The sequence below is a fragment of the Labrus bergylta genome, chromosome 11 (genome assembly GCF_963930695.1).
Source record: "Labrus bergylta chromosome 11, fLabBer1.1, whole genome shotgun sequence".
NCBI classification, from domain to species: Eukaryota; Metazoa; Chordata; class Actinopteri; order Labriformes; family Labridae; genus Labrus; species Labrus bergylta.
Genome location: NC_089205.1, coordinates 15553823 through 15579573, shown reverse-complemented (window position 1 = coordinate 15579573; position 25751 = coordinate 15553823). Strand labels below are relative to the sequence as shown.

At 39.3% G+C, this 25751-nt stretch overlaps 1 protein-coding gene across 1 annotated transcript in view; it reads left to right on the top strand.

Annotated features, from left to right (window-relative positions):
* Positions 1-15094: 15094 nt before the first annotated feature.
* Positions 15095-25751, top strand: part of LOC109988485 (cGMP-inhibited 3',5'-cyclic phosphodiesterase 3A-like) — a 58349-nt gene continuing 47692 nt past the window's right edge. The window contains exon 1 of the mRNA XM_065960406.1: positions 15095-19278. Coding sequence (XP_065816478.1) covers positions 18361-19278 — 918 coding nt within the window. The 5' untranslated portion in view covers positions 15095-18360. The remainder of the gene's footprint in view (positions 19279-25751) is intronic.

The window sequence follows — 25751 nt, the reverse complement described above, 5'->3', positions numbered from 1 at the left end:
TTTGCATGTAGGCTACCGTTTAAAGACTAATGTTCCCTCATGCATGTCTTTATCTTGTGACATGCTAACATTTGCTTACATATGCATGAATGCTAAAACAGTCCCACATGCGATGCACCTCTCGTGTAACTTCCAACAGTACACACGCAAACGCACCAGCAAACCCTCCACTACACATGCACTCATAATCAGTGGTGAACCATGTGAGAATCCACTGAAGCCAAATAATGTGGTCTTTTCTTCCCTGTTTGAAAATAAAAAAATAGAACCCTGAGTCAGACCATATGAACACACATGTACTGTAAAATACAGATCATTTAAAACGGAAGGTCTTAAGACTTATCTGAACGATTATTTTAACATCAAAGGCACAAAATAGAAATTTACAGATGGATAGACACGGTGAGCATTCATGTTGAGATGTCCTTTGGGATTCAAGCATGACTCCCTGTTATCAGGGGCCCAGTGTTTTCTATAAAAACATCGCTCACACTGTCACACACAGACTGAACTGTACATGATCGATATGTTTTTGCCTGCAGGCTGCTGTCAGCTTTTCAGATGGATGTTTGGCAGATCTGAAGACACGAGGGAAAACTCAACCGCTATCCATGAAGTCGAACTGAAACAACTCACTTTTACCACTACTATGTCCTATTCAAAGGCACCATGTACATTTGACTTTTGTATTGTTTATTTTAATTGTCCAGTCTATGTCATAAAGAGAGAGAGACTTCCCTTTTTCCTCTTTATTAGCTGATAGAAGTAGATTAAACAGGTAGAGTGCAGAATATATTGGAGCTTCTTAGACCTTTAGGCCGTTTTTTATAAAACATATTTATTCAATTACCAGATATGTTTAATAAAGGGCTGGTAACTACCTCAGAAAGAATTTATGGAGCGAATAGATCATTGGAAGGCCAGTTATTTCCAATTACGTAACAACCAAAGACTGTATAAAAAAAGATGACAGGACAGCTTCCCAAAAGTGAAGCTAAAACATTTGGAGCTCCCCCTACTGACTGGCTGCAGTATAGTTGACAACCTCCGCCGCCTCCATGTGCATATGGGACAAGGGTCAAACTCATAAAATACACCTTTTAAAGCACATTTCTGTCATGCTATTTTATTATTATTCACTTTTGTGAAAAGCATATTTTTAATTAGGTATTTGATGCAATAAAAAAGGGTATAATGCCATAACAGCTCTAAAGGCAATGCAGCTTGACTGTGCATCGGATCAGCAGAGTAGATGAGGGAATGGCTAAAGCACCATTGAAATTTCTATAACCGTGAATGACTGCTTTGTTGTCTGCTCACTATCTGGGCTGGTTGGTGGATTATAGAGTCATTTATCTCCTAAATACTATACCAAATGTCACATAGAGTTTTGAGGTCTTTCATCTAGTGTAGGCCAATAGGTACTCTCCACTTTTACAATTTCAGATTTAATCTCATCTAAGGAGCTTTTATGAAATGATACAAGCAAGATTGAAAGCAGGAAGATATTCAATTTATCATGTTGATGTAGAGTCAGAAATGTAATAGTGTTTAATCAAAAAATGCATTCAAGAGGACAAAGACCCAAAACACACACACACACACACACACACACACACACACACACACACACACACACACACAGACTCGAGGTCAAGCTGTATTGAGGTCTTTTCCTGCGTCTGACAGCGACACGCATCACTGGCTGATTTTGCTAAGCCAATCAGAAAACGACTCACCGGGTGTATCCTTTTACTGCAGTGGGGGTAGAGAGGAGCAGGGCAGAACAAAATGACTGAAAAGGAAATGCTGAGAGGTATGTGTGAGAGAGAGCGCAAGAGAGAGAGAGAGAGGGATAGAGAGAGAGAGAGGGAGCGATCAGACCACTTACTACAGTGACGTGAATTTGTTAACTGTACGTCAGACTGAGAGACGTGTCACGCTGGACGGACCAATAGGAGGCTGAGAAATGGGGCCACTTATGACATCAATGCTGGCATGGGACGAGCATTGCCTGCATGAGGGAGCTTTCCGATGAGTAGACAGACGGAGGGAGCACACAGTGATACTCTAATCATCGGCAGTGCAAAGACACAACACACATGCTCTCTGCTTTGTAATCCACATTTGGTTCATTATGCACAAGCCTAAGTGTTTCTTTTTCAATCACTCTAATGTTTACATACACAGCATCATGGCCCATACAGTTCATGCACAGATGGTGATTACTGCATATTCAAATATAACATGACTGCTCTGCTTATGTTGCTATGAAATTTTTATTTCACCACACAGACAAAGATCGACCCGCTGGTTATCAAAATCAGAATCAGAATCAGCTTTAATGGCCATGTATGCTTACACACACAAGGAATTTGACTTTGGTGTGCTTACTCAATGTATAAAATTATAATTAAATATAAACATAAAATAAGCAAAGACTAATATGTACTGTACAAGGCTAAATAAGACAATAATGCAGTGGCGAGTTGTGCAAAAATGCATGAAATTAAACATGTAAATATGTACTGTAACAGATGGTTATTATACATGAGGTAGAGAGTTTTTACTGTATTTTTATTAAGCATTGTGCATAGATTGAAATCAGAGGAGGATACATATAATATGGTTTTTATATGATTAAGTCATTTAACATAAAACATTTGTTTAAATATTCATTTGTTTAGAAACTCCTCACCTGAACTGAAATCAAATCTCATACGAAATACGTTTGTGTATGAAATGATGTAGGCGTAATGTAGTTAGTCAGAGTTGTCCTATTAGGCATATTTGTAATGCTTCCTACTGGGCTGTGTTGTTCTGTATCACTCAAAGTAGTTTCTATTGTTAGTGGGGAAGTTTGCTTGTACATGTTTTTTTAAGGTAAGGGCATTATTTTATTTTGAGTTACCATAAAATATTATCATTCCTGGTTGAAATATCAGTGAAAATATACATTTCAATATCAGAATGTATTATTATTATACATTCTACTGTTAGTGTTGAAGCACATATTCAATGTCATAAAAGTAATAATGTATAAAATACACTTTTTTACATTATTAATAAAATACAGCAAACCAAAGGTGTGTTTGCTTTAGACAAAGCCTCAGAATGATATTAAACAGATCTACTTTGAAAGCTTTCAGTGTTTTTTAAAGGTTTATTGTTTCAAGTATAAAACTGGAACGCTAATATTTCTGCTCTGCTTGGTAATGCTGTTGAGACCAAGCAAACACACCTATATTTGAGACACACAGATGAATGTTGTTATTGTTCTTCATCAAGTGCAAAATACTGAAAATACTACCATGACGCATTGTTTTTTTCTAAGGTAATACATACATATGTTTTATGTGAATTTCATTTACAACTAAGTTGTTAGCATGTAAGCATGAGAGTCGGCATTATATTTCCTGCTTTTATTAACGACATGACATTTAAATCTTGTGATATTCAGGTATTCCATGTTTCTTTTAGAAAGGTTCAGCCCCCCCCTAATGACCCTTGAGCCCTAGGTATGAATGCAAGTCTGAGAACTATGCAAATCTGCAGGCACTCAGGTGTGCACATACATCATTCATCAATATTGATGGATGTGTGCAAACACAGAGTGGGTATTTAGTGTTCAGTCGGCCTGGTAATGCAAAAGACCCAACAGTGGTGATTCTAAAACTTTATTGATCCAAGTTTAGAGGATAAAGGGGGATGCTTACCAGTCCATAACCGCTTAAAGAGGAAATCACTGAAAACTTGTAAAGACTTTTATTCATCCCCATTATAAAGTTAATAGCATTGATGGAATAGTAACAGCTAACTTTGCACACATGAACAATTCATGCATTCATGCACACACAAACACTTGTTCATAAAACCTTTCCTGGTGTGACTGACCCCACAGAAGGGTTTAAGACATACATTATAGTAAAAGATCTCTAAACTAATCTCACTTTCAACACGCAGACCTCAACTAGTGGATAACATACTTGTTAAGCCACAGTGGAGGTAAAGCTTCTAGATAAAGTGTCTTTTCTAAATTTCCTTTAACAATAGCCTGATTAGGTTTTGTAAAGTTTGGTGAAAGCTGGCCCATAAGGAACGGATATAAATATAACTCTGCACAACTCAGGAAACTGCATTGAGAGAAATCCACAAAGGAAAACCTCTGGGAATTGTGGGAAATGAATGACGTCAATACAAACAGTTGTGAACCGGTCGTTGTTCTCAAGAGGTGACCTGCAGAGTAAGAGTGAGGCCGAGATGCAGCTAATCCTGTCTACTGGTCCAGTTAAGTTCCCATGAATGTGGATTTAATGCAGAAATTATTGTCGATTGTTTGAACATATGCAAAGATAGGAGACTGCAAAATGTGTTATAGCATTTTAAGAATTTAACATATCATACTTGCATTAACACATTGTTAAGAAAATATTAAATTAAAAGCCCCTTTGTCCACCTTCACTTTCTTTAGCTTTGCTATATGAATAACAAGTTAAAATAGTTACTTTGTTCCTAAAAAGATTTGTTAGTGGTGGGAAAAAAGTTGCACATTAACCATCTGTCTGCATTCATTCTAATAAAAATCAACGTACATTAAATCCAGGTCAACTTCAGTATGATGTGAATTTTCCACTTGGGCATTTATTTGCACAAACTAATGTGATTGCTTCAACCTCAAGGGATTTGACTTTACATTAATCTGCATTTCCATCTACTTTCTTTCTGTTTTCTCACCCTCCCCCCCTCTCTCCCCGCTCTGTTCTGCTGTGAGCCCACAGCTCCTATGGGAAGGTGTTGGGACGATAAGAAACAGACAGTCTGGAAAGCAGGGAGAGGCAGGAAGAGAGCGGGGGAGTGGAGTGGTGGGGCCTTTACAGCTGTGCAAAGTACTTTATTCTCTATTTATGATTCCCAGATGTTTGTGAAAGCAGAGATATTTGCACATATCAGAAGGAATTGCTGCAGATACTGACATATATTGGCCTCATTGGATATAAGCATTCATTGAATTGTGTTTTAAGAATCAGATTACCAGATGTTGCATTTTGTTGCACAACTTTAGCGGGATGACTTGTTCGGTGTCTTTACTTTACTGAGGGAAGAGGCAGAAGGGATGAATGAGAGCCGGTGAAACGAAAAGGGAAGAAGCATACAGTATGAGGTAATGCCATTACCAGTGGGTAACCTGTTTATTTATCCAGGTTAAAAAGCATGCAATTATCTGGAAGCTGCCCGGCACAGACACATTCTTTTACCATTCAGTCAGTGCCATCATGATGGTAACTGTGAGGCTCATTTATTCCTCTGTAGCCTTTTGCTGTGATGAAGTCAAATCCATGACCTTCTGGTGCTGGACACAAGCCCAGTGCTGTAACCTTGTGTTTGTCCCCATATATCCTTTGTGTGCATCCGTGTGTACATGTACAGGTGTTGCAATATCTTCAGTTATCTTCAGATTTTTTTTTTTTACATTTTTATGTTTTTGTGGACACAAGATAGTTAGAACAGGAAATAAAAAAAGTGATGCCAACGCTATATTTCTTTTTTTTGGTCTTCTGTTTGGATGTGATAATCCAAAACATTCAACAGTCTTTCTCCTCACCTCTCTGGAAGCCCTCTGCTGAGTTTATTGCTTTATAAATAAGGGCAATTATTGGAGCGTCCGGGTCTGCCTGCTCAGTGTGAGCCTGTGTGACACTGCTACAATGGGCCAATAATGGCTCCCTCGCTGGGCAATAAGCCCATTAGGATGAGGACTAAATGGACCAGGCTTCTCCTTACGATTCTCCTTCACTTGCCTGCTTCATGTAGTATTTATGAGTTTGATTTATTAGTTCGTAGACCACAGTTTTCTACTGTAATTGTGTAAAAGCATGTTGATATATGAAGACAGGGCTCCCCAGAAGAGCAATTTTTTCCCCCCTACAGGAAACCAGCATGCAGCTTCTGGTAAGGTATTTTCAGACAAGATGGGAAATGTTGTTCATTCATTTGTCCTCCAATTTGTTCTACCCCATTTCAAATCTCCAGTGAGGAGCTCTCCAGAGGGAGTCCCTATTTCAGTTTCAGGAAGACGTGATCAGACCAGCAACTCTACTGGAAAATCTCAGTTGGTCAGTTTGTTGGCAATGATTCCACTGAACCAGTGGCAACTGTGATTTCTTCAAAAGGATTGCATTATGCCTCAAAAGCACCAGTCCCACTACGTGATAGATAGATCTTTACTGTATCTTGAAGACCCTAGACCAGAATTGCAAGACGGATGAAGCCAGCATCAGGTGTCCCATGGAATTTTCAACCAACACACATCATTAATAAGAAAAGGGACCAGGTCACCTCAAAGTTATGATTTCCATCTTGAACATGGTTAACTCGCTGAATAAGAGTACAGTCAGTGCACCAACCAACAACCAGGATGGAGTGATTCATATAACTTGATGTTAAGGAAGTTCAGCATTTGACCAGAGTATAAATCAAAATAATTTTAGTATGTTAGATACAGAGCCGAATGTTGCATTATTCTTTCTTGTTAGAGGTTGTCAGGCTAAAACAAATGACTGCAATAAAGTACCAGCTCTATGATGGAATTCAGTTCTCCTCAGATATGCATTTTCAAGCTCCACAGATGCAATTTGTGGAGTAATGTGACAAATAAATTCAATAGAAAAGAAGAGATGAATGGACAGAAAGAACAACAGACGATTGTTTTCTGCAACATCCAAACAGCACTCTTCATAAGTTCATCCATTCTACAGATTTGGCCTCATTGGATCCAAAGAGTTATCGTTTCATACGATTTTAGACATCGTTTTTTATAATCACTTCTGTTTTAGCATCGCTAAAAGCCCGATCGACCGTGGCAGTGTTTCACACTTTGGTCTGGAAACCAGCTAACTAATAACATCCACAGGCTAGTGGTACAGCAGAGCTATTGGTGGCCGTCCAGAACAGAAAGTGCTGGAGAAGCTTGACCACTGAGCTGTCCCTCAGGATTGGTTTCTATTTCAGTGTAAGTACACAGTCTGCCAATTGATATGGATGAGGTGATTGGAGAAGAAGAACATTTTATCACAGAGCAAACCCGGCTGCTGAGCTTTAATAATCTAGTGTTCCCTTGGTTGGAACGCTTCCAACTGAACAGGATAGGACAGTGCAGCAAGGGAGAATATTAAAAAAGCACCAAAACAAAGTACCTTGTTCATTTTTACAATCCTTTTCACTGTTACATCACAAAAAGATAAAATGTTTTGCTGTTACACATTGATCCAGATGCATGAACTTCAGAGATGAGGTTTATTGCAAAAGCAGTCAAATCCCCTTGTGTTTCTCCATTGACTTTGCACTTTGACCCCTCTGTACTAGAATCGATGTAAGGCATCAGAAACGCTTGTTGATGTAAAGGCAAATAGATTTTTCTAGGAGTCTTGTGGCACTTCAACATATGAGTCCTGAGAATTCATTTTAGCATAAAGCTAGCAAAAGGAGAGGTAATGGGAATCTCCTAAAGCCACTCACAATTCTTTGTCTGTATTCCATCATTTTGTGACTCCTGTTAAGTTGATGACAATATGGTAGAGTGTAACAGCATCAGACTTGGACTATACTGATCATCACTGACCAGAGTTCAACAAGGGGCAGCAAGATGGGAGGGCTCTATGATGAGATGAAGGGAGGGTTGTGCTAAATGGACTGGTTCTGTCACTTACGGTAAAATCAGCAGATTTGAAGTCTGGGGCTTCTCAGTGGTGAATGTCGCATGGAAATATCTATCCTTATACATTCAAAAACAGGGATAAACAAAGACTGTCTGGAAGAAACATGCCGCCTCTCTCTGTAAGGCTTATTGTTCAAGAGAGTTTGACGTGTAGCATCCAGGCCCTTGGCTGTTTCTGACCTTAGAGAAGGAGCTGTTTGTATTGATGCTGCATCTCTGTTTTATTTGTATCGTCTTCTTTTGTGTCTATGTCTGTGTGCTTTTGGGTTGTTTTGTCAATGTGCAACCATGCATTCACATAGACAAGTATTTTTGTCTGCCTGATTATCACATTTCTATTTTTGCATTTGGTCCTTGTAAGGAAATGCTTCAAAATTATAACTATTTCATTATTCAAGAGCATTTATTTTTCATCAGACGTTTTTAAAGAGTGTTCTTTTTTTTTTTTTTTACCTGGTTAGAACATTGAAAAAAAAAGACTTTTTAAGGTGGAAAAATTTAGAAAAACAAGTAATTTAGATAAAATGTTTCTTTTCACAACAGGAAAAACTCATCCATCGCTTATTAAAATATATTACCATCCACTTGCCCCAGTTCTGCTATAAGGAACAAACAGGGAGGGACTAATGTGATGCTAATGAAAGCGCCCTCTGAGGACTGGATATTGCCAAAGCTGATCAATGACAACCAAAAGTGGTAGTAATCATGTTTATGCAGTGTGCGTTTGCATGTAAAACTGTGTGTGTAAGTGCTTAGGCTGGTCTGGGATACTGAGCTGGTTTGATGTTAATCAAGCTTGGCGCAGTAACATTAGCTTCACTGGCTCCCAAAGGCTCTCTCTCTCTCTCTCTCTCTCTCTCTCTCTCTCTCTCCTTCTTTCTCTCTCCTTCTTTCTCTCTCTTGCACCTTTTTCCCTTCCACACTGATGCCGTAAAGGTTTCCATGGCTCTTTAAGCTGTCATGCACCATAACATTAAAACCTGTCAGGTCTTACACAGTGTCAATTAAAAATTAGCAAAACAAAGACAGAGAAAATTATCATTTTACTTTGGCAACTGAACACAAACACATGTTAAATGGCGGATAAGAGGAATAAAGGAAGGGATGTCAGTCTTGCAAGTGTAACCAAAAAAAAAGCTGCATGCTAATCAAACCACCGGGGACACACTTTAGCCTCGGGAATGAGAGGTTTGACATTGCAGATTCTCTGTTGGTAATTAGCCAACACAGAATCCACACTGACATGGAGAGGAACGGGAGAGAAACCTGCAATGCAGAAAGAGATAGAAGAGGTTCACTTATTGTTCATCCTGATAAAGTCTCCTCAAGGAAGCTTAAAAATACAGTTCCCATAAACATCCATCTTTGTTCTCAAAGCAAAACATTTATAGTAGACAAGGGATAGACAAGATTAATGCAAACATATTTGTCTCAATTTGAAATAATCGTGTAACTATATTAATTAGAAAAAACAATGATAAAGTACCATTTACTTTGTATTACTGTGAATTATCTTGTATTTTCTGTGGCATTTTTAAATCTAACAAATAGATCCATATTGGGACTACATTATTTCAATGTAAGCTCTGAGTATCATCAAACTGATGACAATCATACAATCAGCCGCCCTTATACAACGAAATATGCTGTAATTGAATAAACAACCGAAACATTATGTCTGCATGACATACAGGTTTAAATAGAATATTAGCATGATGTTCAAAAGCAAAGAACAACCCTCACTGGATAGGATACTTGTCTTTAGAGGATGGAGAAGAGGTCCTTGGAGGTGCACACACAAAGACACACATGGACAATGCCGTTGAATAATCTGTTTTGATAAATGTGTAATGAAGAGTGAGCACAGCCTATTGTTTGGTTTTGTTTTATCAATGAGTCCATGTACGGGTTGAATGCTTCATTGTGACGCACATTTACGCAGCTTGGTGAAATATAAGCGACCTGGATTCATCTTTGTGCAGTAGAAGATAAGGATAATGTATGCTTTGCCTTGTGTGTGCTAAGATTTACATGTGGATTTGAGGCCTTTTTTAAGATTGAGAAGTACATTTTGAGAGTTTGTTATAACAATTGTGCTCCGTGATGCTGCACTGCACTGCTTGATCCGATGGAATAAAAGGAAACAGATTCTTACCTTGGCTCACACTCGTACACCTGACCCACTTTTCATCTTGAACTGAGTAGTCATTTCACTCATATTAGCAGTACATGAGGTATATTTATCAAACAGTATTTCACTGAGAAAGGCTTTTAAAAAGCAAAGCCGCTGTATAGCCTCTAAACTAGTCACTTGTTATCCCACCATACTTCGCAGCGAATCAGTTCATTTGGAATGAGCTAAGAGGCTCGTGGTGCCTGACTGGGGACTTGTTTGAATTGAGGAGTTCTTCCAATCAAACCAACACCCCGGTTAAATGTTTACTCGATAAAGAAACAGTAAAACATAATCTCTGAGGTTTAGACAATATTGCAGACCAAAGGGAATCGATATTTTGAAAGGAGTGGTCAACATGGCAACGTATATGTGGACACCTGTAGGAGACATAAGGTGGTGGTCAAATTTGAGGAAAAGTTGCAGAGATTGGCTAGAGGATTGCAAGGTTGTGGAAAAAGTTTGAATTTGCATGAAAACGTTGAATTGAAGCATCCTAACTTCCTGGTAGGACTGTAATTGGGTTTTTGTTGTTGGGGATTGATTAGAATCAAGGGTCAATTGTGTTGAATGATGTACAGATGATGACGTGCCTTGAGGTGAGGAATTAAAGAGTACAAAGGATTTGTCACAATAAAATAAAAATAAAAGCTGACATAAAACAGTTGTGGTTGGGTTATGATGATGACCCACAGGTGCAATGAAGGAGCTCAAGGAATCTGGTTTAGCTCCAGCAGAGTTCAGCCCTGTCTTTGCTGCACGTCAGCACTCACCGATGTAAATCAAGATTTGGAACAGGTAGCCATGTTAATAACAACATCCAACCTTTACCCGGATAGACACTGTCCAGACAAAGTCGCGTAGTTGAACTGGGGAAGTGTTGTAACAGTGTCATCCATCATTGTGAAGTGCTTAAAGAGATATGGAGAGATGTGTGTATGTGTGTGTGTGTGTGTGCTTGTTTAATTGTTGGCTTCCAGCAGGCTGTCTGATTGTTCTTGCTTAAACAGCCTCACTTATACATCCTGATATTATATATTTATACTGTAATCATGAGAAAACATTTCTCTTCGGGTTTTGACCTGTGAGGCGAGGTGATAGCTCTTCTTGACCAAATATTCCTTGATATTTAACAGGACATACTGCTGTAGAATTGTAATAGTTCTCACTAAAAGGCTCACAGGAAAACAAACAAGATATTTTAAGGAGTGAAACCAACTGCTTGCTCTTCTGTCAAGTACTCTGTTAGTTGTTTTAATTTAGTCAGTAGGTGATGATGCAGGCGCTATCTTCAATTTATATAAATCTAAAGAAAACTATTTTGTATACTCTTCCTTTAAAGCATTAATACAATTCCATGTCCCTTTTTTGAACTACTAGTTAAATGAATGTCTCCAGTCAGATGTTTAATTAGGTGAGCGCTATCTTTGTGGGTCTTATTATACAACCCAGTTTGGCAGTGAGTTATTTGGTTACTTACCACATAATCAATTTTATTGTAGAAGGTGTGTGTTAGTAATTCTTTTTTAGCGAACAAAAACTTTGTTACAATTTTTTAAATGTTGCTGACTGTGGTAGCCTACAGCAGGGGAAAATAAAATGTCAGTGTTTAAAAAATGTTAATTTTCATTTTAAAAAAATGACAATTTAATCAATGTAACCATAGTTTCTATTTATGCAAGCACCATTTGACATTTCACTTCCAAAGACTTAAACAGCTATTGAGGACAATAGTTGTAGCGGCTAAGCCTGAACTTAAAGCCACTGAGGGGCTACGTAGACAGGCTAATATATTAATTGACTTTGCAACTGAAGTAAGACAGTCCAATATCTTCTTCTTTTATGAAAGATGTGTGTGCGTGTGTGGTGTGGTGTGGCATTGCGGTCAAAAAAGTGTTTGTGCTCTGCGTCTAGCAACACCTGACACCCCATTGAAAGTTCCTACCTAAAAGAGTAAAAGACCTGAACCCAAAGGTGACACCTGCTGGATCAATTTATGTCTCACACTCCTAGATATGGCTCTTGCAGTAATCAAACAAGAGGAGTAGTATTATATCTTTTGAAAAAAAAAAAGGTCCAAAGGAAAATGTTGTCTGATGTTAAGGTGAACCTGTGAAAATATGAAAGTATTTCCTTAAATCCGTGTTTTATTACATGTCAGACTTTTAAGAACATGGTCGTGACCCCGTCTGAAGCTTAACTCTTTGTAGATTCTCTGGCTGGCTACAGCCAACAGGAACTGTACTAACTGTTGGTACACTTACTATTGATATGCGTCTGTTCGATAACCACTTCAAAGATCCTGAACAATGCATTTAATGTTAAAGACTGCCTGGAACTTTTTTTTTTTATATACCTTAAGTGATTTTACTTTAACTTGCAGAGTTGTACCCTGGATGAACGTACACTGCAAAGTCACAGTTTGGGGGATTCAGAGGTACATATTAGCACATTTCTGATGTATTTTGTGAGTTTTAGTTTAAATGATGGAGCAGCATAATCAGTTTGGTGATGATCCGTAATTAACCCAGACATTAAATGATGTGTTCAAAAATGAATCAGCCCCTAAAAAACAACTGCAAATACTTTCTAGACACATTTATTGGGCAAAAAAAAAAAAGGACACAAAATGCCAACTGTGCAATTATTAACACAAACACAGCCAGTATCTTCACAACACTGCTAGTTTCCAAATTACAGGGTGACTCTCAATGATTAGGGTTTTTTATTTATTTATTATGGTGACTAATTAGCTTTGTCATGGTTAACTGTGGGCCTGTGGGCTCTGAAGATTCGGACACGCACGCAGAGAGAGAGGCTGTGTAACACACTTTAAGGAACTAAAAATACCCTCTACATCTCAGAGAAGGACACCAAGAGGAGTGAAGCAGCAGTATGGGCAAACTTGAATCATTCATGAATTGATTACTAGACTCTTTTGACATCAGACGCCAGGCTTTACATTTAAAAAGCTGTATTACAAATGTGCAACGCATGTCTGTTTAAGCAATCATCTACCAGCTGCTAATGAGTCAAGAATTTCTAGCAGCCTCTCACACATACACCCACTCACACACATTTAAGCATATGCATGCACAGAGCATAGCTACACACTCCACTGACACATGACTATGGAAGTGTAGACCTACACTGATTGAGTCTCTGCTTCTGGTTTTACTTCATACTCAAATGTTACAGTCCCCAACTCTGTGTGCAACTTCTGCTTTTCAGACATTAGAGGCTCGTTCCTGTTGTCATAACCTTTTTGGATAATGGCACATAAAACCATTCATCATGTTCTGACACAGAGAGACGTCATTGTCCTGTAGTTTGGCTGCCAGAGACAACATACTGCCTGTGCTTGTGCCTGTTAAAGGAGAACAGGCTGTGTTGCTGTCCCTGTGTGTTCACTGACTGTGTGTGTGTGTGTGGGTGTGTGTGTGTGTGTGTGTGTGTGTGTGTGTGTGTGTGTGTGTGTGTGTGTGTGTGTGTGTGTGTGTGTGTGTGTGTGTGTAGTATACTGGTGCTTTTATGCTTTTTTGGAAGTGTGTCACCTGTGTTAATACAACAATGTCTGAAGAGTGCCTGTAATTTAAAAGCACACCACTCACTGCTGTAAACAAGGACTTAATGTGTGATCCCCTGCAGATGTTACAGATGAAGCTCCATCATATGAGAGGTTCAGGAACAAGCAGCTCTAGCACAATGCTTATAATGCATTGGAAGGACAGATGCACTTTGAGCTTATAATGATATTCTCTGTTCTGTTTATTCGCCTTACAGCCTTAGATTTCTAGACGTGCTGAAAAAGTAAATTTGCTTCCTCGAAAGATCTGGCATATGAAACAGTGTCTGCACTGAAATGTAGTCACAAGCCCTTTAGGGGTTTTAATACAAGATGAAACATTAAAAAAACTCAGTTTTAACTTTATTTGTTTTCCTGAATCTCTGATGAAACAGCTGTGGTTTTTGGTGGCAGAATAGCTGCAAATAAAGCTGGGCTCTGTTATAGCAGAGTGTCATGTGAAAGGGTATCAAAGAGAATTTCAAAATTCAAAAAGCTTTGTAGCAAACGAATGGAAAAGCTGTGAAAACGTTTCCATTAGTACTGTGCAGGGCAGTGCATCAGAAAACTACTGAGATTGACCGAGATGCTGAGTGGGCATGTCTTTGACCTACGTCTTCTGCTGTGTCTGGGAGTGAGGTCTATAGGAAAGTCAGTGACTTTGCAGAGTCATAAAACGGTTTGAAACGTAGTGGTCGGGGAGACCCTCAGCCATTAAACCCTGAGGGATAACTTCCACATGTGTATACCTTATTACATGAATTGTTTTTTTGCCAAGTTGAGTGTACAGATCTGACATTGTAATATTATATGCATATATCAGAAAATATATAAAAGCTTTAACACTTAAATAGCCCGTAAGATGAGCCATGTGGAGGGTTTGCAAACATAACTAAGCAGCTAAAAACAGTAAAGAAAATTCTGGATTTCCATTTTCAAGGTGCCATTTTTAACACACATAACTAATTATTTGCATGTAAACTACATCATTACCAAGTAACAAAAAGGTAGCTTAGTAGCTACCAAAAGAAAAGTAAGAAAGAAAGTGAAAGTGAGAAACTGATCCATCAAAACAGGCAACGCCATGATATGTCATCATCTTTTAGCTTTGACACAATGATTCTGTGGTTCTGGTCAATTACTCGTTGCACCATCCAGGATGTTTAACTGACACCATAAAGAAAGTCTGGAGTGCAAGAAATCGGTTGATGGTGAAAACATTTGTACTTCCTTTAAAGAGTAAACAACATTTAAGATAAGCTGTGTAAAAGTCAGAGGTTTGTAACTCACAGTTTTACTATCCACGATGATGATGACATACAATGCCTGAGATGGCCGGACACATTCAACTCTTTTTCACTCCAAAATCTTTTTATTAGGTTTAAATAAAATTAAAAAAAATACTAATACTAATACTATAGGCAGTAACAATGAAGTTTCACTAAAAATGTTATCATAAAAAAAACATTCCTGGAATTGAAAGTGTGGCGGGAGGATTGATAATAACCTTATCTGTTTGAGCATTCATAATGACTTAATTTAATGTTGCATGGAAAACATATTTTTGTGTTTATTAAAACTGCAGAAAAATTGAGAGAATGGCAGATGACAGAAATCTATGGACGATCTTGGAGAGCTAATAAGTATCACAGTGAACAAATAAAAGACATAAAAACTTCAAAAGAAAAGCCCACTGCGCTTTATACTTTTTTTGTACATCATGCAGCGATTTGTACTGTTCAAGTTGAAACCCAATAAAAAAAATGAAGGTAAAAAGCACACTGTATCTATTACTACATGCAGACAGAAACACAAACAGGACAGATGGTATGCTTAATTTCCAATATTAAACTATTAGGACGTTCGATAAGAAAAATCCACACAAACCAAAAGTTCCTCACATGAGCTTTAAATATGGACACAACACACAAACACATGTAGTACCCCAACCCACACAGGTCACACACACATACACACTTACACACACACACACACACACACACACACACACACACACACAAACACACACGACACACTTAAACCTTGGTCAGCGTTGCTCGGTCTCTCCTTAATTGTTTCCATATGATGCATTAGGAGTTGTTTATGAGTTAGTGCAGCAGAAAATGTATCATATCCTGCTTTTTATTCCCAATCAGGGATAAATCTCCAACAGTGGCCTGTTCACGCCAGAAACAACTTGGAACACGTAGCTCAAATATCTTTATAGGTTTGCACGTGCACATGTTTGTGTGTGTGGCAGAGGAGAAGATAAATTTACTGTATGTTGCGGAAAGGAAATATTCATTTTATATGGCCATGTGTCGTATTTACGAGCTGCATCAACGTTTTACAAGTGGAACAAACTTTCTATAAATCTGTGACTCTAGCAGAGAAGCCACAGTATACTTTATCCAACCTTCTCTTCGGATATGAAACATGCACCCAGCTTAACACGACCTCCTGCTGCTGCTTGATGTCATCAGACCAGAGCAGGAAACACCAACCAAACTAGTCAGTCTCTGTCGGCCATACTAAAAAGGGTCTCTTTACCGGGCACAGGATGGCGTTGCGTCAGCAGCATGATAAGCTGTGTCTGCTAACCCTTCTGGAATCCATGGATAAAAACCTGCTTATCACTGCTGTGATAGCGGCTTCAGTTTTCATATGTGTCTCTTTAACTAAGACTGGGGAAAGCTCAGAGCTCTCCCGTGCCTGCTATTGTACAAATACTGTTTCTTTGCACATGGAAGTTTGTAATTTGTTCGCATGAGGTGGTGTGTGCTTTACATTTGTGTATGTTGGATCTATAAGATTACAGGTGGATAGAAGATGTGTGTTGCAGAAAAGGTCAGTTGTTGCACCTGTGCTTCACCACTGGTCTCAATCCAATTTATTTGCACACAGTCAATCCATTCCATTCTCGTGTGTCATCTGCCACCTCAGAGCGACCCTCTTTCGCAGCGTGTTTGTCCAGCTAACTACAAACCACTGTGTTCTGCTGGGATAAAACACACACATGCATGTGTCCACAAAGAGAGGCTAGTTATCATACTGTGTTTACAAGCAGAACAAATACGAGGTTAAACCTGGTGTGGCGGTGTAAGGGGTTCGAGATGAAGGGACATGAGATGTTGCTGCTTAAGGGAAAATGTCATGAATTATATTGAAAGTTCTGTCAGCTTATACGTCAGCCACAATATTAGACCGCAGGCTACCCAACAACCCCTGAGAGGGTAAGGCCTGAGCATGAATTTCACACACAGAAAAGGAGAAAAGAACAAACACGCAGAGGGAGGGGAAAACAAAGACAAGCGCGCACACAAAGGCCAGAGAAGAGGATGAGTACTCTGGGGGGGATGAAGAGCAAGTTTGAAAACATCTGGTGCGGGGCGCTGACAGCAAGGAGAGAGAGAGAGAGAGAGAGAGAGAGAGAGAGAGAGAGAGAGTTAGGGATGTCTCAGAAGGGTTGATGGTCCAGCAAAGAGAGAGAGAAGAAACAAGGACTCTTTAGGGATCAGAACATAACAAACATGCCTTTTTTTTAAGAGTTCAATATATTCTCATCATATGCTGGACAATAATGGACAAGATCAACCAGCTGGAAGGATAATGGTTACACTCAAACATTAGCAACCAAGTAAGAGTTAAAGCTCATTAAAGTAAGATCTGGAAAAAAATAAGGAGCTAATGCAGCTGCAGCACTCTGATGGATGGAAATACTTCCAAGTAGCCTGCTGCAGGCTGACGATAACATTTTTGAAAACACTCTATAAAAGTTCCTTTCATAAACTAAAGGAAATTATATGGGGTTTTTTTTGCATTGAATACTAAAAAAAGAGACAATAGAACATAGCTTTTTGTGACAGCACTATATCTTTTTAAATCTGCTTAGAAATGTAGGGCAAACAGGTGAAGGCTGCTCACTTATTCTGCCACAGGAGAAAGAGTTAGCATTTTAATCCTAAAAAAAACAAAAAAAACACGATGTGCAAGATTATTACAACCACATATAAATGTTATCTCTTTTGTTTGAAGGATTGTGCTTTTGTTCTCATTGCAGGTTTGTTTTGTAGCCAGGAAAAAGAACTGTGGGTTGTCAAAAAACTGAAACAAGTAGCTTCTTTATAGGAACACGGGGGATCGTAAACTCTTCATAGTGATCTCCTTGTAGAAAGTGTCTTTGACATGTGAGATTTAAGGGACCTTTGACAGATACATGATATATTTTTAAGTTGTTTGGTGCTGTTATGATATCCCCTTTATTCAACCCCTGTCATATTTATACACTGCAGTGCCTCTGAAACGTATTACAGGATCATCACAGTTAATTCTCTTAATTCCTCCTCCATCTCCCTGAACGAGGCAGGAAATCTTCATGTAAACATGGCATCCATCCACTGCTAAACTGAGTCACATCCAGGGCAGCCCTCAGCCTGCATGAGTGAGGAGAAACATGGGGGAGAGGAGCTAAAAACATGAGAGAGGAATCACCAGAGTGGCACAAAAATGGGATAGTGTCTAGTGGGAGGGGAGAGAAAGCGAGAGAGGGTGAGAGAGAGACTATAGAGAGGAGTGGAGTCAGTGGCCTAGATGTGTGAAACGCCAGGGGTTGCTGTTTTTGGTTCACTGGTTGACTTACTAAGGGCAAATAGACCAAATGTAATAGGGAAGTTCTGCACCACACGTAGGAAAAAAAAGTTTTGAACCCTTAAACTTTAATTTTGGTAGCTTTTAAATCTCCTGCAGAATTATTGAACTAGGATTGCTCTCGCACAGACCAATAACTTGGTACACAGAGGACATGACATGCATGATCATGGCAATTATAGAAAGAACATATAGGGACTAATTCTTGTGTTTTTCCCAAGACGGTCAGCGTTCAAGCATTCCGCCTGACCGACTGATACGATGGCCTTGGAGGCAGACAGCGACAGAGGTTCATCAAGAAGCGCTCATGAAAAATATCCCCGGGCAGCGTTGGAGCGCAACGGCTACGTGAAGACATGTGTCACCCCGCTGCACCAGGACGCAGGGAGCCAGTCGTGGCTGAGAGTCGCCGTGACATGGACTCACCGAGGAGTGTCGTCTGCTGTCTGCGTTGCATCCATCACCGTTATTCTCTCTCTGCTGCTCAGATTGGTCGACGGGGATGCAGGCAGCAGCAGCAGCAGCAGCAGCAGCAGCGGAAATAGCTCCGGTTCTAGTCTTCATTTCTCGGCGGGCTGCGCTGTGGAGTTGCTTTTCACTGCATGTTACTGCGTCTCCCCAGTTTTTACTCTCGTATGTGCCTTCTTCTGGGTCGGGCTTTATCTGATCCGCTGCGGGGTGCTCGTCCGGACCGCGGTGTTTCTGTTAGCGCTGTGCCACTTGGGCGAAGCCGCGGCGCAGTCGCTCCTGCGCGGCGCCGAGGAGCAGCTGCTCTCGCTCCCCGCGACCCTGGTAGTCCTAGGCTGCGTGGGCAGCGGGGCTCTGCTGGTCGTTCGACTGCGCCAGGGAGTGTCCATCCTCGTCTTCATCAGCGTCATCAGGGCCGTCTCCATCGTCTCTCTGAGCAGGGTCCGGGCCAGCTGGAGACCCTACCTGGCCTACCTGCTGGGGCTGCTGGGGGTTTTGCTTGCGAGGTATGCTGACCGGCTCCTGCCGGCCTCAGGGACCAGCGGGACGGGGTGCTGTGGCTCTGTGACCGGGGCGAAGGAGGAGGACATCCCTGTCTTCAAAAGGAGACGGAGGTCCAGCTCCATAGCGGCCTCGGAAATGATGGCTCATAGTCAGAGCAACAGCAAGTCCCACCGCAGGACTTCGCTGCCGTGCATTCCGCGGGACCAGGTAAGACTAGCCTAAGTTTGGAATCATTTTTCACTTCACATTCAATGATTTGACCTTTCAACAACTGCAGACTTTTGTTTGCTATCCTCTATTTGTCACTGCTGGCATACGTGACAGCTTTACGCGCGAATCATTCTTGACAACGGGCCAAACGGGACACCATAGATTGTAATAAGCGTTATTATGATGACACGAATGATTTGTGTGCTGCATAGGCCTTTTACTGTTACTCTGACCCATGAGGCTACTTTAAAAAAAAAAAATCTCTGAATAACGCCTGATATGGTGCTTTAAATAGCAGCATTGTCTGTGCACCCTCTTTCTGTCATTGCTCTTAGTTTGGGCATCATCATTTGCTCGCGTTGTGTTTGTGCAGCTGATAAGCAAATGGATGGTGCACTTAGCATGCCGAGTAAAAATGTGTCTGTGCCAGTGTGTGTGTGAGCGAATGTGCTTGCCTGTGTGCGCATGAATAGGTGAGAGGTCAAATGTAAACATTTAAAAAAAAACTTCTGTTTATCCTGAGTGCTGACCAGTGGCGTGGTGCACGTGCTCTCAAACTTTAACACATGATGGAGCCAAATGTGATTCAACTTTGTCCTTACAAGAGCCCCCTCTGGTGCTGCAGGTCAGGGTTATTGATTGTCAATTGTTATTGCTCTATTTTTATTGTGATGTGTTTATTAGAAATAGACATCTTTTTTAAGGTTTTGGAAGTTTAAAAAAAAAAAAAAAAAAAAAAAGTCTCAATGTAGGGAGCTGTTGAACGATAATGTAACCTTTCAAAAATAGCTGGTCGTGATAAAAAAAAAATCTATGAATGAGGTGGATGTGCCCTGCCCTGAATACTGGTTTAATAACGCTGTGCTGGAAGCTTATCCCTGTGTGTTAGCAAGTGGAAATGCTCACACCTGAAAGCGCTGATTTCAGTCTCTTTTTCTTATTATTTTATAATATAATAAATATAAATCAGCAAGTCAGTATCTGGTTTATTTTGATCTAAATGTGCAAAAAATCTCAGTCAGAGAACAATCTCTCTTGACATGTTACCAACATGTGAGTCCTGCTTGTGAAGTTTAAGCTTTACCAGAAGGATTATGCGTTAATATAAATGCTGACTTTGCAGTTTTTTTGGATGTGAGCCATTCAGAAAAATCTATAGGCCTAACGCTTTTAAAAACTGAATGGTGCACATGTATAGCTCAGCTCCGGACGGGCAGAGCTTGAAACCCTTTATAAAATCCCCTTTGACCCAAACAGGCAATCTAAATTTGATTCATTTTTCGTGTTTTATTCTACAATACTTATATCGTCTCCTTTTGTTGTCTGTTGAATCTATGTTTTGGTGAATTGATTCTCTCCTTTATATACTTTGATTGTTGTCTCCAAAATTGTGATGATCAAACATTCATGACTCTGTACACTTTTTAGTGTGATATAATGACTTGGCACCGATTTGAGAATCAATCTAAAGCATTTTCAGATGACATCTCTCTGCAGGAGCAGACTCACACATCAACTCTATGTTGTGCTTGAATATTTGTTAACACTGAAGAACAGCTATCTATACTATCATGCCATGCATGGGCTTAAAAAATATTCTCATATTATATATCGTAATGTAGTAATGTGTATTGGGAAACGTACATGCACATCCACTTTTTCTTTGATATGCAATAGTGACTTTTCAATGCAAGCCTGGAGTGGTAGCACTTACATGTTCATATGAAGGTGAGTTTGTTTTCTCCGAGATAGAGAACCTGGTTTAAGAACATAAACATGATGGAGCAAAACCTGACGCAATCTTGTCTGTGTTGTGTGTTATGGTGTCAGTGTAGAGAGAGAGGAGCTTTGAATATTTATATAGTTAAACCACTTTTTTGTATCATGATGAGTGACTGTCCTGTAACAAGTACATGTAAAGACACATGGCTATAGACCCCCCCCTCCTCCGAACAATTAGTTTATTGGTTACTGATACATAAAGAGAATTTGACAAACCACCTTAAAGCAGTCGTTACTTTTGTAAAGACCCCATCCATGCATACCCAAATTAAAGTACTCATCTTTTATAAACATTCACATAAGTGATAAGCTGAAACATACTTGTGTTTCTATGGTAACAGCTTGATGCTTTTGTGATCTTGAGATAATCAAAGCTCATTATTTTTGAGATAGTTCAATAATTAACATGATCTCAAGATAACAGGATTCAAAATGATTGAAAGCACAGCTGTTCTCAGCGTCAATACTTTTGAAGTTGTTGATGTTTATCAGAAAGCTGATGCCAATCGCTCACTCGTTCATTTATGAGTAAAAATCTATAAAGTCAAAAAAATCTGATGATCTAATTATATGTTGTTATTTATGCAAAGGTTGTTGTCCCCTCACTGATCATCTTGTTATACCCATGAATTTCCCTTTCACAGGCAGTTATTCATCTAAAGTGTTTTGCTATTTGTGTAGTGAAAATTGTGACATACCCCAATATATTTGGAGGAATCCTCACTGATTCTTGTTTTGTTGACAGTTTAGCCCTGATCTTGTAGATTCAGACACTGGAGAGAGGGAGGAGAGGGAGAGAGGAAAGCTCCATTTTAGCGACTATTTGGCTCACATGTTTTACGACACTGATCTGTGTTATATGGTTGGTATTGTAATGTTGTTCAGACTTCCCAGAGAGAGGATGGGTTACTCTATATGCTCATTGTTAGAAGTATAGGTTATGTGTCATGCATACTAGCCATTAGACTTTATTCAGAAATAAAGGGTGAAGTCAGATTAAAGGGGCCAGTTTTGGTAATTCAGGTAAACTGTGCCAATAGTGATTTCATATCAAATTTGTTTAATAAACATTGCACAAAAAGTAAGGAAATTTAGGTTTGGTAGATTATTTATTTGTAGTAGCAATGCTTCTCTGCAATAAATCTTATACCGTTGGAAAGCCTGCTTATTTCCCTTTTAAATGGTGCCACATTTGTAAGGAAGATGCATTTGTGGGATGAGCAGCAGAGCTGAATATGCTGTTAGGTATTGGCAGAGAAGATTTGGCAAGTTTTTCATGGGCGCAACACACACTCAGCTCTGCTGCTCATCCCACAAATGCAAAAGATGTATTGCAGAAAAGGCATTGTTACAACAAAGTAATTACAAACGATTGCTCTATCCCTACATTTAGTCATTTATGCTATGCCATACTCCCTTTCAGTACCATATCCCTCCAGCAAACTAGGACCAATACAAACTTGTGTTATAAAAAATAGTTAGTGTTATAGGAACCATTCAAGATCAGTCATTATGATTGTCTGTTTCATTAAATTTTAAAGAACTAAGATGCTCTGACCTTATCTGGCCCATTTCAGGTGACTTCACTTAACTATAAGCAAACCAAACATTCAATCAAATTATAATTATTCTATTATATATATATATATATATATATATATATATTTATATTTGTCATAATTTTTAAATATATATTCTAAATTATTTTTCTATACACAAATTAGATTCCTAACCATAACATCGGCCCTAGATTCAGCCTGAAAGGCAGGACTTCATTTGTATGTTCCATTACCTGAGTTTTTTGTTTTTAAGTCTTAGAGTTGATCTGTGCAGCCGTCTGACCCTCGGTTGTTCATCACGAACTGGTATCCAGGAAACACTAACTGAGTGTACTACCGGCACTATTAGAACAACACCCTTACACGCTCTACTGCGTGATGGCTTGAACAGGACTGATGACAAATTGAACTTTAAAACAAATCGAAAAAAAAACAAACTCACAATGACCAGATGTTAAGGACAATGTGTCCTCTTGTGGCCTGTCGTCACGCTGTAATCTGTGTGACCAGCAAGAGGAACATAGAGATTATTGTAGGGGACAGAGAGAGACACACACAAAACCACGGATTGCACTTTATGTTTCAAAGTGAAGAAAATAACCAAAATAGTAACATTTTTGGATTATTAACTCGTTGTACTTTTGGATTGTATTAGGAATTCCAGTTTTAAAGTAAAGAGTTAAAAGTTTCATAAATCTATTTGACTATTGCAGTTTTTAAAACTGAACTTTCTGCATGAGTAGTTGCTGACTTTGTCTGTCTGCTTGTTTGATTGACAGTTTTCTGCAGCCTAAAAACTGTCGCTGAGTGCCGCAACCTTGCACCAAAACAATAATATAGCAATCTGTGAAGCCACAGCAGTATGAACATACAGAAAGTTACTAAAAGCTAAAACTATTAATGGAAGCGGGCGTGCTCACTGTGTGTCGGGTAATGGGTAATGCAAGGTGCTCTGTAGTAGGGACAAATGGTAGAAAAAACAACAACAGTGGACCAGCTTACCTCTGTTTGGTAATGGAGTGGGCTCTGAAGCGGTTACAGGCACACTGATGGGGGAGAGGTTAGGGTGGAAAGGAAAGAAAAAGAGTGGAAAACACAGACGCATTTCAGCCTATATGGCCTTCATCAGGGAGTTAGAGTACGGCACAGGTGTGCTGGTATAGAACAAATAAATAAATAAATAAAATAAATAGGTAAGGGATACTTACCTACTCAAAGCTTGCATTTTGTATCTCTGTAAGCTCCTCACTGTCATTGACTCCTGTCACAGAACACATAACCAGTTTCTCTCTGCATTTATAAATGAATAACTTAATGTAACTGTACACATTTTGTTGGCTGTTAGTTCTACAAATGCTGAGGTGAGTTTAACCTGTTTGTTATCTTGCAAGTAGGTGGTGTAGTGTAGGCATTGTCTTCAACATAACCTGTATTTCAATACACTCCTTTGCTTTGCTTAAATAAATGTTGGTTAAACTGTTTTCTTTATTTTTGGTGTCCTGATTTAGATATTCGGAAACAAGCATATTCTTTTAGTTATAAGGTTGTACAAAAATTGTATGACTCAAGACGTATGAAATAATTATCGCCTTGCAAAGTAGTCCGCCAGTTCTCCTTTCAATACTTAATCAAGCATCCAAATTAACACTTGTTTTTGCTTATACTGAACCTATCTGCTGGCATCGCTACAATGATTCTATTTGTTTTGATGAAGGACATATTTTTGGGCTTCAGTGTAGCCAGCCAGCATGTATGACTAAGGAGATATTCAGTACACAGCTCATTGTTCATAAATTAACCAGTAGCTTGAGACACAGTAACAGAGGTGAGAGAAGACTTTGCAGACAAATTGTTATCTGCAGAGTCTGCAAAGCGGGCTGCCTATTTTGCACATCACTTCACCTGCATACAAAAAAGCCTGCTAAAATTTGATTAGCCAATGCAAAGGAACAAAGGAATACAAACTGAAAACAATACTCTTGTTCCATGCCTACACATTCCTCAGTGATACGCAGAAATCTGTTGAGAGACAGCCTTTAGCTTAATCTGTCATAGTGCAATTCTTAAAAAAATCAGTGAAATAAAGTTGTAACGCTGCACCTCTCAGCTGTGATATGAGGACGAGCGGCAAACAAAGTGAAACAATAAAACACTGCCAGCACTTTTCAATATGGTTATATCTTGCTAGTACATGTTGTCAAACTGAGATGACATAGACTATAAATTTGCGATCCTGTCAGTGATGATGCAGTTTTACTTTTTGCAGGTTTACTTTTCGCTTCCTTTTTTTTTCCAGAAATTTAAAGATTTTTTAAAAGAAACTTGGTCAAATCAGTTTCTTCTTCCTTCTTCTCCTTGGTTTTAAAAGTCACACACACACACACACACACACACACACACACACACACACACACACACACACACACATTATGGTACAGTTTATCCATACTGTAGATAATGAAGCTCTCTTCAGTGTAGTTGTACCTGAGAGAGGCTGGGGTTTTTCTTCAAACGTTGGCTCTGCAGTATTTATGAAGCAGGCTGGTGCAACCTGCAAAGCCAGAGGCAAGACAGGCACTCCTCTGAGCTGGAAGCTGAAATAAAGCAGTTAACTCTGTGACTTTACTCTATATGTTCTTCCTTTTTTTTCTTTTTAAAGGTGAATGTTATTCATTACTTTTACTGTACTGCTAAATGACCTTCATGTAGTGAGAGGAATCAACTTAATGCGATGTTGGGTTTAAATGTTTGACATGAATTAGACTCCATAGTGATGTTTCTGCTCTGGCTCCACATTGAGGATTTATGTTTTGACAGAAGTTGTTTGTGTTTTGGCCGGGGTCTCAGTGGAATGGGGATTTCAGCGGAAAGACCTCTGCTAGTTGTTTTTGGGTCACATGCAATAAAAAAAAACAACAACTTGCTATTACCACAGCTATAAATAGAAAGTCTAAAAAAACGTGTTTTATTGATGAGTGTTTTGTTGTGCACTTTCCTGTTACAATTGCTCATTACACAATATTAGCATTCAAGCCCTCAAAAAAAGTTGCTTTACATTGTACATGTCAAAAGGAGTGAATGTTCTTGTAACAGAGCATCATGTACAGTGTCTGCATGTGAGAGGATGAG